Source organism: Panthera pardus, unplaced genomic scaffold (genome assembly GCF_024362965.1).
Source record: "Panthera pardus isolate Hobbes unplaced genomic scaffold, ASM2436296v1 HiC_scaffold_3, whole genome shotgun sequence".
Lineage (NCBI taxonomy): Eukaryota > Metazoa > Chordata > Mammalia > Carnivora > Felidae > Panthera > Panthera pardus.
Genome location: NW_026526876.1, coordinates 30,136,727 through 30,152,295, shown reverse-complemented (window position 1 = coordinate 30,152,295; position 15,569 = coordinate 30,136,727). Strand labels below are relative to the sequence as shown.

The 15,569-nt window shown below is 41.4% G+C and overlaps 1 protein-coding gene across 2 annotated transcripts in view; it reads right to left on the bottom strand.

Annotated features, from left to right (window-relative positions):
* Nucleotides 1-15,569, bottom strand: part of NSF (N-ethylmaleimide sensitive factor, vesicle fusing ATPase) — a 147,578-nt gene that overhangs the window by 6,725 nt on the left and 125,284 nt on the right. For both annotated transcript variants that reach the window (XM_053893461.1, XM_019437488.2), the window contains exon 18: nt 988-1,122. In XM_053893461.1, coding sequence (XP_053749436.1) covers nt 988-1,122 — 135 coding nt within the window. The remainder of the gene's footprint in view (nt 1-987; nt 1,123-15,569) is intronic.

Sequence of the window (15,569 nt, the reverse complement as noted above, 5' to 3'; positions counted from 1 at the left end):
TTAAAAAAATTAAAATTTGGGGTGCCTGGGTGGCTCAGTCGGTTAGGCGTCCGATTTCGGCTCAGGTCATGATCTCATAGTTTGTGAGTTCAAGTTCCGCGTCGGGCTCTGTGCTGACAGCTTGGAGCCCAGAGCCTGGAGCCTGCTTCAGATTCTGTGTCTCCCTCTCTCTCTGCCCCTCCCCTGCTCGCACTCTGTCTCTCTCTCAAAACTAAATAAATAAAAACATTAAAAAAAATAAAAATTGGGGCGCCTGGGTGGCTCTGTCGGTTGAGCGTCTGACTTCGGCTCAGGTCATGATCTCGTGGTCTGTGAGCTCGAGCCCCGCATCGGGCTCTGTGCTGACAGCTCGGAGCCTGAAGCCTGCTTCGGATTCTGTGTCTCCTTCTCTCTCTGCCCCTCCCCTGCTCACGCTCTGTCTCTCTCTCTCAAAAATAAACATTAAAATAAATGAATGAATGAATGAATGAATGAATGAAAATTAAAAATTAAACTTTGTCATCCTCAAAAAATTTAAGAAAACATTCCTATATTATGGACTTAGTAAAGCAGTTCCTTTTACTTCTGCAGCTTTTTGAAGTCTGTAATGTTTTAATCACGATTCCAATTTATTAAATGCAGGTAAATGGGCAGAAAGCTGTTGCAAGGGACCGAATTTTCTGCATGCTGATTACTCTACCCTCCCCTTCTCCCATTCCAAGTTTCTGGCCCATGTACCATATGTATCACTCATGGCGGGCACACAGGAATTCATTCCTGGCAGGCTGGGTACTGCTTACACCAAGGAATGGGAGAGTCATTCACTTTCACTGACATTCACCTCTTCCTCAAATTCCTAAAACTACTGAAAGTATATCCCAGGCGCCCTGTTCTAGGTCAGCACAGAAATGAGGCACCGGGTGCAATGTCTGTGGTACACCCTGAGCGTTACTGCCAGCCCCAGCTCCTGTCGTACGGACAGTTTGCAATCCATTGACTTGTTTTCACCTCCAGAGCTTCCAACAGCTGCTCTCCGGTGGCAATGTTGGGCACATGGATGGTGGTGCTGAAAGCGTTCAACATCTCCATCTCCTGAAGGACATCTTTGCGGCTAGTGGTCCCAATGATAAGAAGCTTGCGGCCCTGCTCGTAAGGAGAAAATGTGTTAAAATGCATAGGAGAAGACTGGTCAGGAAACCAGAGTAAGCCTGAACCATATCCATTTATTTAATTGCAGAAATGTAAGTGATTAGGCAAAAGAAAAAAAATTCAAAATTTTCCTCATGAAAATCTAAAGAAAAGTATCAAGAGTATGATTCAGAAAGGGAGACACTTTCTTTGGGACATGATCCAGAAAGAGACAACAGCTCTTTCTTGTCATTCGTGTCAATAAAATAATGGATAAATCAGGGAGACATACAAACCAAATAAAAAGATATATGTTGAAGTATATGTTGTAATTCATTTCTCACGGCCAACATGGTACACGTATGGTAGGGATTGGGAAAAAGGAAATGAATGAACAGAAAGTCTGTATCACCCACTTAGCAAAGATTTATTATGCTTTTAAGAAGGAGCAGGGTAACAAAAATTGCTTACATTTATGCAACACTTAACTGTGAAAGGCATGGTGCTGAGTGCTTTACATAACTGTGTCATTTAATATTTTTAAATTTCATTTTTATTTTTAACCCTAGAACATACAAAAAAATGTTTAAAAACTATAGCAGGCCTATGCCACCATTCCCGTGTCCCTCTTTCCAAAGGCAATCATTTTAAACTCTTAGTTTTTCTTCTTGTATTTACCTTCTTTTCTTACAATAACAAGGTGATACCACTATTTTTAGATTTTTGTTTTCCGCTTAAAATAGAATTTGATGACTATTATGGAAGATGAAGAAGATTTAATATTAATTTTTTACCACCCCCCCATGTGTCTCTTTTCTTGTCCTTCCAATGTAGTTATTTTATAGTCTTTGGTTCCATCTATATTCAGTATTTATCATGATTGCATAAATATGATTGACAGCTAAGCCATGTAATATACTATTACATTTCCTTTCTTAGGAAACATTTTATATTTATTAGAGTTAATGACTGCTATTTCACCCTTTGCTTAGTTTACCAGGTGCCTATTATAAGTTCATCCCCAAACACACACAACCATGAAAATCTTTTCAATACATTCAAACATGTCAGGGAATTTTAAAGTTTGTTTGTTTGTTCGTTTAAGACCTCCCTCTCCTAGAGTCCTCTGTTCTCAAAGCTCAGTCTGAACTGATAGCTCTCTAGGCCTGTTGCACAGCTGTAGCTCTAGAACCTTCCTCTCTCCTGTTATATCCCCTACATCCCGGGGTCTTCCCTTTACTTCATTTATTCCCTTTTCCACGGTGCATCTACTTGAATAACTACCAGAGAAAGGGTGCACAGGAGGTGAAAATGTAAAGACTTTGAATGTCTGGAAATGCTTTTATTCCACCATTAATACTGTCTACTCCACACTTGACAGTTTGGCTAGGTAGAGAGAACAAGCCTAAATATAATTTTCCCTCCAGAATTCTGAAGGCATTACTCTATTGTCTTTTAATTTTCAGTGTTGCTGGCTAGAAGACTGACGCCATTCTGGTTTTCTGACTCTTTGCTTTTACTTTTTTAATTTTTAAAGGATCTTTTTCTCATCCTTATATTCTATAATTGCAAAATTAGGTACTTTGAGATAAGTCCTTCTTTACTCATTCTGCTGGTGCTAGATGGGTCCCTTCTAAACTGGAAACCTCTAATCATTCAGTTTTAGGAAATATCTTGGATTATTTCTTTTCATTCATTTTCTGTGTTTTTCTGTCTTTGTTTTTTGCCTCCCCGCCCCATGGAATCTCCATTCGTTGCATACTGGTCTACTAAGACTAATCTATTATTGTTCTTTTCCTTTTTCTTGCTCCTGGTTTTTATTTTTTTCTCTTTCTAATGCTTTTTGGGTTAGCATCAACATCATCTTCCAAATTTATATTAAGTTCTTTGTATATTTTCATTTCTAAGCACTCTTTCTTGTTTCTTGAATGCCTTTTTTTTTTATTATATCCTATTATATTTAATGGCTATGATGCCTTATTTTAAGTCTGTGTGAATCCTATAGATTTTATAATGTTTTCTTCTGTTCTCTGCCTAGTCCTTGTCTCCCTGGAGTTCCTTTTTTCCTATTTGTTTACTGTAGGTTTTCCTCAAGTATCTTGGTGATTGTTGGATGACCATTCAGATTTAAAAATTAAATTAATGACTGGAAGCTCTGAGTCTGAGGGCTTTAATACAGGATGATCAGATAAGACTTGGCTGATTATTGGGAGTCCTTCAAAGGTCAAGATGTATACATTTTTCCCAGGGAAGAATCTTCCTCCTTCCTGAGGGCTCTAAAGCTAGTTTCCAGCATTCTGGGAGTCGATGGGGGAAGGGGTCTGGGTATCTCCATCATTCAATATGAAGACTCCCATTTATTCCTATTTACAGTATGGCATCTCTTGAGATCAGTGTCTCATTTACTGTTCATATAATCCTGACAATTAAGTACTCATGTTATCTCTACTGATGAGGCTATTGAATCTCACAGATAGAAGTAATTTGTTCAAGGTCAAACAACTAATATATAATGGAGGCAGGAATGGAAACCAGATCCAGAATCCAAAATCGTATACTGCTTTCTTCATGAAGAAAACACATTAAAAAAAAACAAAAACCAAAAACCGTTTACTTGGAAAACGGAAGAGGAACACATTTTAAACTATGTCACTAGATTGATGGTACACACTCATTCCACAGATAAGCCTTTAATACAACAATTGAACCTATTCACGGATCTTAGAAACGCATGATGTTAAAAGAAATTATTATGTGAAAATTAAAATAAACGCAGGAAAAGATGTTAAGAAATTGAAGATCAGACACCAAAACAATTTCAATTTGGGTTTTGTAAACATTACACCACTACTACCAATAAGGCATACCAGCCATTCACAGTTTTATTCATCGTTTTGTCCACCTACTGTGCCAATAATGGAAAATGAACCACAGGCATTATCAAAGAAACACAGGCATAAACAAAGGCATATCAAAGAAAGCTGAGTCCTTCTGGCACAATTAGTGACTGGCATATCAGATGACTGTGCAAAGACTATGGGGTACAAGTATATTTGTGGGGTGCCTGGGTGGCTCCGTTGGTTAAGTGTCTGACTCTTGATTTAGGCTCAGGTCATGATCTCATGGTTTGAGATGGAGCCCCTTGTTAGGCTAATGTGCTGACAGCACGGAGCCTGCTTGGGGTTCTCTCTCTCTCTCTTTCTTTCTCTCTCTCTGTCCCTCCCCTGCTTGTGCATGCACAGCACTTTCTCTCTCAAAATAAACAAATCCACATTAAAAAAAAAAAGAAGTATACCTGTGGAGTTTAACTGAAGGATAATCATTACTATTCTTCAAGACATCAACTATCTAAAAACCAAACACGTTTTCAACAGAGCTTCGTCAAGCTCCTAGATGAATGTGGAATAGATGTTGTATATAGAGAGAGACAGCTATGAAAGAGATGATGACGATCCAACGTGGACAGGTGGGAGGTATTATGCACAGGATGTCGTGGTAGAGGGAGGGAACATGTGGCACAGAAACCTCTCCTGCTCCTTCTCTGGAACAGAGTCTTAAGGAATGAGTAGGCTGATTAGGAAGATGAAGAGGAAGGCTATTCCAAGCCAGAAGGAGCAGAGACACCTAAGTCTGAAGGTGAAATAACAAAACCCGGGGAGCTGAGGTAATTACAAACACAAACGCATACACACTTCCGCTATCACAGAAGAGTGGTGCTCTAACATTCAGCACGAAATTCCATCTGTAAACTTGGGAAGGGATCTCTGAAGGCTAACAGATGCTAAAGGCCACACAGGCTGGTGGAGCTGCCTTACAATGAAAGGTAACTGACTGTTATCTCTCCTTTTCCTTAGGTTTTTAATGCTCATAATTCAAATTCCCTCAATTCCCTCCATTCAGCCCATAATTCAAACTCCCTCATCTTGCCTTCTCTCAAGGAAGGCAGCGTTGGCCCTAGAAGAACAGCACTGAGGAAGAAGCTTTTTACTCCAGAAAGACAGAATTGCCATTTTCCTAGTGAAAGTTTCTCTAACGTTAACAATGACTACGCTCTTCGGAGTGTTGAAAGACTGGGAAATGTAGAGCAACTTATAATGGAAACGCTAATTTATGTTTTGCTTTACTTCTTGTTTAACAAGACTGCAAACACTGCAGAGAGGTCATGACCCAGGCGAGTTCAGGCCTTGACTTGTAAAGCATCATCTTTAAGAAAACACCGAAAATCATTACCAAATAATTAAATTGTGTTGGGTCATTTTGTCTATTAATTAGTGGTAATGCTCATGAGGAAGCTTTATCATGAAAAAAACTGAGTGTAATAAATCATATTGGAGAACATTTCGGAGGAAAAGCTGCCAGCAGCATGTAATAGGAAAGTCAGCTTTGAAAATAAAAGTAGAGCTCAACCCAAGAGGGGAAATCCAACTGGTTAATGTGTGGTTCCTAGGCTGAAGTCTACAGCATGGAAACATGCCCTTGGTGGAAAGAAAAGAAAAAAAAAAAAAAAGAGTGATAACTTATTTGAAGGGAAAAAAAATTGTTCCCAGCATACTCTTTACTGAGATTTGCTAGTTCCTGATACAATAAAGAAACAGGCCTAAATAAAATGACTATCTGCCAATCGGATTATGATAAACATTGTTCCAAGGTTAAGTAAGTATTAGTTAACTAATTCTTGGTACCATAAGAAGCAACTCAGGTGAAAACATTACCATGAAAAAGGCAGGGCTCAGTCAGGTGTTGATCCTTCAAAAAAACACTTCTTTACATGATGAAGAATGAACAAAGTACTAAGCAGTATCTAAGCCTTTTGCCACACAAAGGACTAACCAGATAATCCACACCCTTTCAGAGGTCCTGCCCATTGATTGGCCCCAATAAACTGATTTGTAACAAAAGTTCATGTGGAAGAAAGCTTTTTTTTCTTAAATAAAAATGCCACCAATATAATACTGCAGTGAAATGGAAGGGCTGATTTTAACCTGTGAACAAAAGTAAAGTCAGTTATGCAGCAAAGAAAGGCCATTCTTCCCGTATCATTCAATGCTGAGCAAGTGTAATACACCCTTGGTAAGAAGAATTAACTGTGAACAATTGGAAACCCTGAAATGGATTAAGAAGTGAGTTTAAAAATGCAACTCAAAACTGCTGTGTGCCGGGGGCCTTAAACTTTATGTCGATTGTTAGAATTTGAGGTTTTTGTAACTGAGAGTGAAAACGTTCAGAATAGTAAGGATTTCTAAGCCCAGTAAGCAAAAGACTCGTTGATCAGACCATTACCAAGAATTTATTCTGTTCAGATATTTATGGAATTATGAGATTTGATTTGTGTCTTCCAAGTGATTATAATTTAGCTGGGAAGAGCAAACAGACATTCAGGATGTGTACCAAGGAACACATCAGCAAACACAAACTAATAATGGCTGTGGGGGCACAGCATAAGGGGATAGTTTTATTAGAGTAGGTTCCTCTAGGAAGATTCCCGTAGTACTGTAGGGACACTGACAGAGAGGAGGCCCTGGAGGAGACGGGACGGGTCTCTAATGCTACTAAATCCTATGTGGGTGGTGGAGGCAGCTGAGCCAGGGCACTAAGTCTTTTTAGAGAGGGGAGTGGGCAGCCACTAAAAGGAAGACTCAGAATGCTAAACTAAGGAAGGAGATTTAGTATAACAAGCAACAGGAAACTACAGAAGGCTCTTGAGGAGGCAGAACGGCGATGGAGAGAGAGAGAGGATCCTGGCAGCTGGAGGCAGGCCGGTCTGGGGGCCCGCAGGAAGCTGCGGCACCAATGGTGTGCCGGCACTTCAAGTCAGCGTGCCCCGGAAGGATCCGCGTTGTCCCACCAATACCTCACACACGCCGTCCTTTTGAAGGCAAGCCCAGGGCTGGCAGAAAGCAAAGGAGGAGAGGCAAGTCCCCTCAATGGCCAGGTGGTTTAGTGCGGTAGCAAAAGGTCAGGCTACATCGTTCATAATCGTGTGATTTGGGGTAGATGGTTTAACTCGAGTACCTGTCTCCTTCCCAACCATACAAGTGGGATACAAATCCTATCTATACCAGCTCGGGTGAAGAATGCTTGGGGAAGGGGGGGTCTTGGCCATCGCGGTCGGAGGAGGCCAGAATGAAAGGAGACGCAAGCTTGAGCGCATAGGTCTTGAGAGGAACCTGAAAAAGCATTCTCTGCCTAGGATGTCGGGGCCCCGTAAGGTTAGGGTTAGGTCAGGGTCAGGTCTCGTGGGCGAGCAGTGGGGTGCCTGGAAATCCCTGTCCTCCCAACACAGGGCCCTGGCAGCAAACGATGCACACAGAGTGCATTCTCCCAGAGAGCCAACACTTCCTCTTAGGGGAAGATGAGAGCTCCAATCTTCAGCTTGACTCAGGTGGCAGTGAGGCCCACTCGGGGCCCAAACGAAAGATCAAACACCCCCTGGAATAGTGGAGTGGGTGAGAGTGAGTGGCCTCGTCAAGAGGCTTCTGAGGGAAAGGTCTGCTCAGGGCAGGGGTGTGAAGGAGCATTCCTGGTAAGCCGTGCTTTAGTCCACCCCTTACCCTAGCTTCATTCTTGGAACGGGAATAATTTCACACATTTTTACTTAGTTTCTATTAGCCAATACAGAGACTTTTAAAAAACATTCTACCTACCATAGTGCTTGTACAACTTTATCGCTGCATTTATTCGCAAGTCTGAATCTTGTTCCTAGACTATCAGCTCCCTGGGGGTAGGAGCCGTGTTTCATTCCTTGTGGTTGTGAGCACAACATGCCTGGCGCACGGAAGATACTCCTATGCGCCCTCCGCCTAGAATGCTCTTCCCATCCACGTGATTCTTTCCCTAATGTCAAGGCATTGCTTGCACGTCACCTCTTCCACTGGGCCCACACAACCCCCCATGCTCCGCCATTTAAAACCAGTCTCCCCTTCTTCATCTCCCTTTATCCTGCTCTCTCTTCCACTGTATGGTTTAACATGCTCTGTATTTTACTCATTTACTACTGTCTTTACTTGTTTATTGTATTAACTGCTGGTCCTCCTTTAGGAGGACAGGATTTTTGTCTGTTGGGGTTTATTGATATATCCACGGCCAGCATAGTGCCTTGAACATACTGCGAAGGGAATAAATTTGTGTGGAACAAATGAACGGTGATCTCATTGTCGGCTTCAAGGGCAGCAGATCACTCCTTCCTTGTTACAGTCTCTCTTTTGGCCCTGGAGAAATGCACGTTATGCCAGTGTTCAACAGGAAAGTTAACTATCTACCATTTCAGAGTCTATACCTTGGAGCCTCACGTGGTGAATGCTAGAACAAGTTTTCAAGAAAATAATCCAGAATGAGCGGCACGTATGCTACGTTTACAACGTAAGTAGATGCCATAAGGCTGTCGTCTCTCTCTTTTAATCAAGTGATCGATGAGTAGTTAAGCTATTGATCGGAAAATACGGACTTCTCTAACAGGGAAAAGATGAGATTTATTAGAGGGCATTAATTTAAGATAGTGAATTAAGTATTATGAAGCATCTCCTACAACTCTTGGTTTCCCCAAAAAAAGAGAAAAAATTGACTACCATTAAAAACAACCAGAGTCTGGACAGTAAAAGGAGAGGAATGGGGCCTCTTTGCATATCCTGCATGCATTTCTGATTTCTCATGCTCAAAATGTCTGTAACTTTTTTTTTTTGTAGTGAAATGTTTAAGTTGAATACCAAAGGAAGGATGTTTCAAATAAATCATGCTACAACTAGGCTGACGACTACACTTAGACGCTCCATCAGACTGTACCCTGAAGCAAATTCTTAGTCTACTGTCTTTGTAACCATCCTCATGGTGCTGTAAGGACAGAGGACAATCAGGAGGGGAATTCATGATGCAGATTGGATATGAAATGAGAAACTTTACCCCAAATAATTTAAAATAATTACTATAGCAAGAGCAGACCACTTTGTGATATTACAGAATATTTCAGTACCAATATGTGAAAAAGACACTGAATCATCAGATTTTACACTTGGAGTCGCTCTTAAGGATTACCTCGTCTAAAGATTACGTAGTCCTCCCCTGGTTATTTTGTAGAGAAAACTGGGATGAGAGGCAAAGTGACCTGTCTGAAGCTTCTATACCCAGGCAGGGAGCTGAAGCTAGAGTTCAGGCCTCTTTGATATTCCCATTATCATGTGCATTGTTCTCATCTGTGTAATTTGTAACTCCTATCAGCAATGGCTGATCTCTTAATTATGAGTTAGGGAGATACATCACCTAGAAATTACGATCTTTGAGCTCTTGGGAGAAAAGTTTAAATTAAGCAAATAGAGTTGTACTGACCATGGTACAGTATTCTTAGTGCCAAAAGGAATAGTTTTGTAGACACTCTCTCTCATTAGAAACTGAACTAAGGGGCGCCCGGGTGGCTCAGTTGGTTAAATGACCAACTCTTGATTTTGGCTCAGGTCATTATCTCATAGTCGTGAGATCGAGTCCTGCATCGGGCTCTGCGTGAGTGTGGAGCTTGGGATTCTCTGTCTTGCTTCCCTCTCTGCCCCTCCCCTGCCTGCACGCACACACTCTCTCAAAATAAATAAATAAACTTAAAAAACAAAAAAACTGAACTAAGATGATCACTGATTACTTAGTGAATCCAAACTCTTCAGCCTTGCACCAACAGAAAATTTCCCTCCCTCTCTCAACTTTTAGTTTGATATGCCTTTGATATGCCTGTGACCTCTGTGCTCTCTAATCAGGTCAATTTTCTTCTTCCTTCTTATTTTTTTTTTTAAGATTTCATTTTTTTGGAGTAACCTCTGCACACAATGTGGGGTTCAAACCTACAACTCCAAGATCAAGAGTTGTACACTCTACCAACTGAGCCAGCCAGGCGCCCCCTTCCTTTTCATTTAATTTCTATCTCTGTGATTTTTATTCTCAGCCTTCCTCTTTATTAAAATTCTTTCCAGAGTTTTCTACCAGTTTGTAATTATCTCTTAGGTCCAAGATATTTTAGAGAATGGATCGGTATGCTCAGTAACAGCACCTCACTTATCTGGAGGCCAATCCGCTAAGCAATTTCAGCTATCCAGAACACAGACAAGAACCAAGATATAAGCAAAAATACTCTAACTTCTGGGACCAAAACAAAACAAAACAAAGTGAGGTTCAAGTGACTCCGTGCTGCCAGTGCCAATTTATCCACTTAGACACAGTGGGCACAGCGGCCACAGGGCCCATAAAACTTTGAAGGGCCCACAAAAATACTCCAAAAAAAATTTTTTTTTTTTTTTACATTCGAAGAAACAAAGAACTTTCAGGTCAAAGAAAAAAAACTTTTTTTACCATTTTATTTTTCAGTAATCTCTATACCCAATGTGGGGCTCAAACTCACAACCCTAAGCTGAACAGTCACATGCTCTACCAACTGAGCCAGCCAGGCACCCCAGTAAAATGTTTTCAATACCAACAGTTGGAAAATAAAATACTGAACTTTTGTAATGAAGGAAGGGGCCCAGGTATAGTCACAGGAAAGCTCCTTCAGCTCTTGTGGCCTGGTTATCCTTACTTTATAAAACAACTCATGAGTGCTTGCGGTTGCCTTTTTTTAGGGCACAGCTGACCAGAAGCAGCAAATTAGAGAAGTGGGAACCATCAGAGGCAGGGCGCCTGACATAATTCAATGGGATTTAGAAACAGCTAACAGTAAAACCATTAAGAAACATGAAGAACAAGGAAAGGTACCAAAAAATAAAAACAAAACAAAACAGGGCACACTGGACCCATTTAATGACTACATGGGCAGAGTCTTATACATTCCAATAGTTCTTGCTGTTACTCGTGGTATTACTGACTCATGTGATTATGATTTGTAATGATGATCCTTATTCTTTACCATACTGTTTATTATACTTTGCTTCAGACACCAAACAGGTATGTAACAATTTTTTTCTCTTAAAAAAAGGCTAAAGTGGGGTACCTGAATGGCTTGGTTGGTTAAGCGTCTGATTCTTGATTTCGGCTCAGGACATGATCTCTCAGTTCGTGGGATCGAGACCCACATCAGGCTCAACACTGACAGTGCGGAGCCTGCTTGGGATTCTCCTTCTCTCTCTCTCTCCTAACCACCCTTGCTCACATGCTCTCTCTCTCTCAAAACAAATGAATAAACTTTAAAAAAAAGGCTAAAGTATAACAACTGATATTTACAGAAGTTAAGCTTTAGCCATTTGGAAAAAAATAAAGCTTTTCATTTCTTATGAATTCCTATTCCTCTCTCCAGTGAAACTGAATATGCTATATGAAGCCTGAGATAAGTAATTGTACACAAAACATATCCTTAAATTTCCAAGTGTCAGTTAGTGTGTAAATAATAATAATTTGCTAATTCTTGCATAGACACATCCTTCACTGTCTCTCCCCATCGCTTCACAGCTGGAATTCCTTAGCAAGGCACAATGGCCCTGATAAATCTCCCTTCTACTCATCTTTCAAGACCAAGATCAAGAACTATTTGTGAAACATTTGCAGATTCTCTCAGGAAAACTGACTGTGCTTTCCTTTATATTCCACTGGAACCCACATAACTTACAAAAATTAACTAGATACATCATGTGTACACATCTCTCTCCCTCACTGGATACTGACATGGACACCCGTCAGCCTCGATTAGAAAAAGAGTACCCCTCCTAGGGGGATGAATTAGAAAGAAGCATGCCCCTACCCTAGGCCCATTCCCCAAAGCCCCAGCACCTTGTATGAGCAACTCTCAGGGTTAAGGCTGCCAGACAAAGCCCCAGGTATGCCCCAAACAAGTATATCTCATGCAGTGCTTGATATCTTTCTGAAATTCAAATTTACCTGGACGTCCTTTATTCTTGTCTACTAAATCCAGCAACCCTACTTAGGGCAGATGCAGCCCCACACCAGGGTGGATGGCTTAGTGAGCACAGTGTGGGCTGAATGTTAACCCTCAATTGTCACTTGACCTTGTACACAAACTGCACAACTGAACAGGTGGCCCTGGATTTGAAACTCTTTGAGGGCAGGTACAGTGTAGTGGCTCACTCGTCCTTGTATTTCTACAGGTTGGAACAAATGTTTATGAAATGCACATCCTAGTGAAAGCATACATCCTGTGAAGTAATATTTCAAACCTGGCATGTCGAAAGAAATATTTTTGGATGGAAAAAAAACTTTCCATCTCCCTTCCATGGAACGTAATACAACTGTCACTGTCTATCTTAGTCAACCTTGGTCACATTGGTATTCCTGCATCGTAAGCTCTGACTGGAAGCAAAACACTGAGCGGTATGCCAGGTGGGTGTCCAAGGTCAACTGTGAGAGCCATGAGGCACCCTCACACTTGTCCTCTCAGAGACACAGGTGTCTTATACACCAGACCTTAAACCAGCCTTAAAAGAAAAAAAACAAGGTGGGGTGCCTGGGTGGCTCAGTTGGTTAAGCGTCTGACTTCAGCTCAGGTCATGATCTCACGGTTTGTGGGTTCGAGCCCCGTGTTGGGCTCTGTGCTGACAGCTCAGAGCCTGGAGCCTGCTTCAGATTCTGTGTCTCCCTCTCTCTCTCTGCCCCTCCCCAGCTTGCACTGTCTGTCTGTCTCTCTCCCTCTCTCAAAAATAAATAATACATTAAAAAAAATTTTTTTAAGAAAAAACAAGGTTAAAAAAAGTTGCATGTAGACGAGCTTAGAGACAAAGGTACATTCATTTAAGTGTTAGTTAAATGGCACATCAGTTGGAAAGATTGGAATTAAAGAGTTTTGACAGTTATATGCTGCTAATTACAAATGAAAAAGAGCATACACATTTTTTTCCTGATTATGAATAAATGCATAGTGTTGAAATTTATAAAATATAGGAAATAAAGTAGAAAAAAATCACCTATAATCCTATCATCTAGGATAGAGTGGGTACTTTTCAGATGGAAAAATAATAGAACTTCCTTTGATTGCATTCTTTTAAAAATCACCCTTTTTGCGTATGTTTTAAAATGAACATCATCTTACAGAATAAGAGATGTATTAAAATATTGGAAGGATGAGCTCAAACGCTATTTTGGCTGGTAGGGGTATGCGTTCAGAAAGTTGAGGGGCCACTGAGACAAGGCAATCACAATAAACAATTTCGGCACACCTCCCCCGGTGCTTTCTCCTTCACGACTGAAACCACACTCGGAGAGTAACTGAGGATTAAGTGAAAGGTGATTTGACAGTTATGTAGGAAGTTTCTGACCTAAGCCCAGTTAATACAGATAACGGGTCACTAGCTGGGTGGCCAGAATTTTCCATCTGACTGCTGTCACCTGGTGTCTCTCCCTGTCCTCCCTTCCCATTTTTGTTCCTCTTATTCTGGAAACTGCCCCCTTCTTCCACTCGCTCCGGGGCTAAGTAAGGCAGGCAGGGGCTGTAGGAGCAAGATGGCGGGCAGCTACGGGCCAAGAAAGCCGCTATGCTCTTTCTTGCCAGCATTTCTAGGGCTGGTTTCTTCAGCAGCAGCCACGTGGAGCCCAACTCCTTTGACATGGGTGGGTTGCTTTGTCGGTTTTATGTATTTTTTGTGTCAGGAAAGACAGGGTCAGAGTTTTCTTTGAGGTGAATAATACACTAACAACTGAGCTGTGCTTTGCGGTTTACAGAGAACTACAATAAACATTTATCATATTTCATTCTCACATCCTCAACCTCAGTATTATTATTGCTCCGATTCTAGAAAAGTGAACACTGAAGCTCAGAAGTGACTGGGTTCTAATTCAAGTCTCTGAATTCTAACTCCTGTGGTCTTATTTACACTGCCAATGCCAGTTCTGTGTGTAGTTAACGCCCACCACCTTCAAAATAGCCATTCAGTGAATATTATCATCCACATAGCCTAAATAGGGGAGGGAAGGAAGGAAGGAAGGAAGGAAGGAAGGAAGGAAGGAAGGAAGGCAGGCAGGCAGGCAAGCAAAGCAAAGCAAAGCAAAGCAAAGCAAAGCAAAGCAAAGCAAAGCAAAGGTGGGACTGTCTGGGGCCTTTCCTGTGGAAGCACTCTCTCCATTCCCCAGTGTGAGGTATAAGGAGGGCTGTCAAGAGGAAGATGTGGTTATAGACCAAGGAGTGATTTAAAAAGATCAAGACCTCGTTCCATCTATATCCCAATAACTATCAGGAATATTGATGGATTGTTCTGGACCTTTTGTAAGGTTCCCCTTAGTGGCTCTTCTCACCCAACATTGTCATGCCAGGTAGTAAGTAGAAAGCCCTAGGAAATCCCCAAAGATCAGTGTGCTTGTTTTAGGGACAAGAAGGTAGGAGAGACTCTGTGAAACACTGTTTTGTTCCACCTTGAGTTGGGAGAAAAGGGAGCTTTAGTCACAAGCAACAGGCGACTGCAGGGAAAGAGCCAGTATGTGGGCCAGTCCCTGGAGGCTGAGGATAAATGTAATAGGCAGTGTCCGTGGGGACCTCACAATGGCCAGAAGCCCTAGTCCTCCGTCTACTCCTTCCCAGCTGAGCCCTGACATTCCCGTCTCTATTTCATTCTTCCTTTTATAACAGGGGTCTTTAATTCCCAGACCAGAGCACTTAGGAAGCTTCTAATTCCAGCAAATGGGAGATAGGGAAGTAGGGGGTACTTGTTTTTTCCCCAGTACTGCACGTGAGGCAAGTTGTGCCTGGGCACTCCAAGTTGGAACCCTGAACTCACTCTCCATGAAAATCTGCTACAGAAAAATGGCTGCATTCTTTAGTTTTCCTGTCTTACAAGCTACAAAGATTCTGTGGACTATCTAAAGGTACCTCTATTCTTAAAACAAAACAAAACAAAAAAACAACAACCAGAAGATGTATTTCTAGTTCCATACAATAGTCTTCACAAAATACTAGACCCTCTAAGAACTTTGAAACAGCAACAAAACAGGAACAAACAGTATCTGAGATGTCAACCCTGGAGCCCCAACTAATGGGCATATTCAAAACAAGGACAGACATTCATTCCCTTTTTGAAGATGTTAGGAGAAGACTCTATAAGTCAATTCTTTACAAATGGCATGCTCTGTGGACAACAAAACATTCCTACTTTTCAGTAACTCCATGCTTTTTATAATAAAGCATTAATACCTTCTATCTGCGTAGTCCACAGGTTTACAGAGGACTTCACTATACATTATACTCTACACTAGGTGGCCCTCATTGGGGTAAGTAAATCCATTGCACAGATGAAGAAATAAACAAAGATATTAAGGGACTAGCTCAAAGTTGACTGAGCTAAGACTCCAACTTAGGTTTTCTGACTCCGACACAAAGAGGAAGTTCTGCAGAGGGGGTCGTCATAACAAGGTTCATGGCACCGTGGAATACTATGGTACTAAAATCAACACTTTCCTAACACCGATGTCATGTCACAATAATATATTTAAGGTGATGGGGCTAGACCTGAAGACATTCTGGCAGTGAGAGGCTATTGTCTCGACACCATTAGCAGTTT